This window comes from Triticum urartu, chromosome 5, assembly GCF_003073215.2.
Source record: "Triticum urartu cultivar G1812 chromosome 5, Tu2.1, whole genome shotgun sequence".
Classification (NCBI taxonomy): Eukaryota; Viridiplantae; Streptophyta; class Magnoliopsida; order Poales; family Poaceae; genus Triticum; species Triticum urartu.
The window spans coordinates 661,477,186-661,480,425 of record NC_053026.1 but is presented as its reverse complement, the minus strand read 5'-3'; the positions used below and the strand labels follow the sequence as shown (position 1 = coordinate 661,480,425).

The window sequence follows — 3,240 nt, the reverse complement described above, 5'->3', positions numbered from 1 at the left end:
CGTAGAAGCCAAGGAGCACTACATTTACAAGAGAGAGAAGTGCATATATCAACCTTCAACTCTTTGGTCGGTCTAATATACACCCCTCATCTATTATACCGTCTAAGTTGCACCCTCCAACTATCAAAACCAGACGAATTACCCCCCTGTCTCGCCTTGACCCTGGTTTTGGTCCAGTCAGCACATGTTGACCAGGTCAACAGTCAGCATGCCATGTCAACAATGAAATGAATATATAATGCATAAATCGATAATTTGAAAAATATCTAATCTGCTGGTCAAAATTTGGCAGCATTTTGGTGCCATTTGGTACCATTTGAGCATCATATGAACAAATAAAAAGGCTTGAACATAAGTGGTCACATATACATATATATAGGTCTGAAACACACATACATAGGTCTCACATACACATAGATAGGTCTGATACACACAAAGGTCTCACAAATAGGTCTGACACATATGTCTCACATAGATAGGTCTGATCGACACCCAAACCTCACAAGCACACAAATAACTCTCAATTTTCAAATCCCAGCAAGCTTCGAAACCGAGCATATTTGGCCTTGCCAGTCCCCTTGCCTTTGTTACTGCCATTGCTACTGCTCCTCTCTTTGGTAACTTTGCTGCTAGTTGTCGCGCGAGAAGTACCAGTGCAAACATTGACATTCACATTCGAGCTTCCATGTACATTGAAGGTATTTCCAGAGAAATTATTTGACCTACTGTTGTTATTAGTTGGCGCCCTTCTCTTTGCTTGTCTTGGTGGTGCCATCTCCATGGTGGCCCTTCTTTTGTGTGAAGTGCTTTGTTGTGAACTCTGTAATAGAACAATTAGATGTACTACATTATATCAGCAGTGGTACAAAAAAGAAAGTACGACGGAAAAATATGGTGAACGAGCTTACCAGAACAGGTGCTTCACTTGGTGGACGAGCACTTCCCCTAGGAGCACTAGGCGTAGCAGAAAGTGGAGCAGTACCACTAGGAGCAGAAGCAGATGGAGCACTAGCACTAGGCACTCCATTTCTTTGTTTGCAAGTTGTTTTGTTGTGTCCACTTTGCTTGCACAAGCTACACTTGATCACTGTGCCAACCTTGCTAACTTTGCTAGTCTTTGGTTTTTCTTCCTCTTCTCTTGTTCTACACTTCTTTTTCCTACCAGGCATATTGATGTGCCCATGTGCTTTTGGTTTTGGTCTCTGAGACACAGGCCATGCAGCTCTTCCCTCAAGAGGTTGAAGACAATAAGCATAAGTTTTTTTGAAATTATCCACTCTGTAGCAATCAGCAATGTAATCATCCAATTTGTTTGTAGTGCAGTGTATGCAGCTGATGGCATGAGAGCAAGGAAGGCCTGACAACTGCCAATGCCTACAACTACATGTCCTGTCATGCAATCTGACAGTGTACCTATGTACTCTTGTCTTCACTTCATATGCATCATTGCCATTAAAAAATGCATGACAATAAGCAGAATAATCTATGCTTTTCTGTAGCTTCTTCAGTACTTTTGGACAGATGATGCCAGTCCAACTTTCCATTTCACTTCTCATTTCTTGTATCCTGATCATAATTTGTTGCCTAATTGTTTCGAACATTGTTATCACAGGATATAATCTAGCCTCAACTATCCATTTGTTAAAAGTTTCAGAAATGTTGTTGTCCACAGAATCACAACAACTTCCTAACCTGAACCAAGCCCTGCTCCAGTGTTGTGGGTCTGTGTTCGTAACATCCCTTGCTCCATCAGGTGTGCATTGTGCTAACTTGGCCCTTGCAAGATTGAACAACATTGTGCAAGGTGCTTTTGCACAAGCCCAGAATAGCTTTTGCCAGTCCTTTTCCCTATATTTTTTCCTCCAGTTAGCATATATGTGCCTAGCACAATTCCTATGCTCTGCCATTGGAGCCCAGTGGTGAACAGCATTCAATATTCCTTTTTGCTGATCAGAAATTATAACCCAGCCATCACCATCTCCAACTTTTAGATCATTAAACAACAAGCTACAAAACCAGTCCCAAGATTCATTGGTCTCCTTATCCACAAGTGCCCATACTATTGGATACATCTGATGATTTGCATCTCTACCAACGGCACTTAATATCTCTCCTGCTCTCCCTTTCAAAAAGCATCCATCTAAGGATATAACTTTCCTACACCCAGCTAAGAAGCCCTTCTTACAAGCATCAAAGCACACATAAAAGTGGTGGAATGTTGGTTCTTCAAAATCTGGGTGAAGCTTGACCACACAAGTAGTCCCAGGGTTGCTTCTAAGTAACTCAAGTTGGTAATCAAACACTTGGCTGTACTCTCCCTCTTTAGCCGCAAGCATTTTTCCAATGACAAGTGCTTTTGCTCTCTTGATTTTGGATATTGACACATTTGCAAACATTTTTTCCTGCACGGTTGACTTTAATTGCTGGATTGACCATTCTGGACTTGACATTATCAAACTCTCAAACTTTTCTGCAATCCGTCTACTTGTAACTAGTGCACTATCTTTCCTTTTTGGACAAGTGTGTTCCTCCGTAAATGAAGTAATCTGCCAACTTTCAAACTTTGATGTTTTCCTCAACAAACACACCCAAGGACAATGAGGCCATGTGCACTTTGCCCTTACTCTGACTCCCTCATATTTTAAGAACTTGATTTCTTTTCTTTCCTTTAGTGCATAACGAATGATTGCATCTTTGAACTCCTTCTTCCCACTAAATGTCATACCCAAGGTGAACTTGATCACTTCTGCTTTCTTATTAAACCTAGCATATTCAGACTCACGCTTGATAAGTTCACCATCACTATCCTCGTCATAAGATTCATCCTCTTCGGCACTTGAGTCATCTTCATAATTGCCTTCAGGTTTAACTACATTCAATGCTTCAAACTCATACTCAAGTGCAAGTTTTTCAGCTGCCATCTTCTTGCTCCTTTTGAATTTCTTGTAATCTTGCTTAATAGCATCTGCCTCATCGTCATCCGATGAACAATCTGGTGGCACAAAGTCACTATCATCGGAGATGCTTTCTACATCAATTGGCTTTTCCTTTGCGGACTTCTTCTCATCAGCAGTAGCTACATAATCGTCTTCAGCCCAATCTTCTTCCTCACTAACTTCTTCATCTTGCACGGCCGGATCCTCCACATACACATCAGCCACACCTGCATCTGTTGTACATGCTGACAGTGTTTCAACAGACTTGTCCTCAGACAACATCAACAATCCATCAAATAAATCC

At 41.3% G+C, this 3,240-nt stretch overlaps 1 protein-coding gene across 2 annotated transcripts; it reads right to left on the bottom strand.

Annotated features, from left to right (window-relative positions):
- Nucleotides 1-416: 416 nt before the first annotated feature.
- LOC125506589 lies at nt 417-2,632 on the bottom strand. 2 transcript variants are annotated; one of them, XM_048671375.1, is made up of 3 exons: nt 2,167-2,632; nt 909-1,945; nt 417-820 (listed from the first exon to the last, which is right to left on the bottom strand). In XM_048671375.1, the coding sequence occupies exons 2-3, from the start codon at nt 1,905-1,907 to the stop codon at nt 521-523; spliced, it is 1,299 nt and encodes a 432-aa protein (XP_048527332.1). In that variant the 5' UTR covers nt 1,908-1,945; nt 2,167-2,632; the 3' UTR covers nt 417-520. The 2 variants fall into 2 exon arrangements, with proteins under 2 accessions (XP_048527332.1, XP_048527333.1); XM_048671376.1 differs by having other exon boundaries at nt 909-1,948; nt 2,170-2,632.
- Nucleotides 2,633-3,240: the final 608 nt, after the last annotated feature.

What these genes read in the sequence shown, in the direction of transcription:
- LOC125506589 (XM_048671375.1), bottom strand. Translation starts at nt 1,907, where the DNA reads ATGGCAGAGCATAGGAATTGTGCTAGGCACATATATGCTAACTGGAGG. An exon ending in CAAGTGAAGCACCTGTTCTG is followed by an intron (nt 821 to 908) that starts GTAAGCTCGTTC and finishes GTTCTATTACAG; the next exon opens with AGTTCACAACAAAGCACTTC.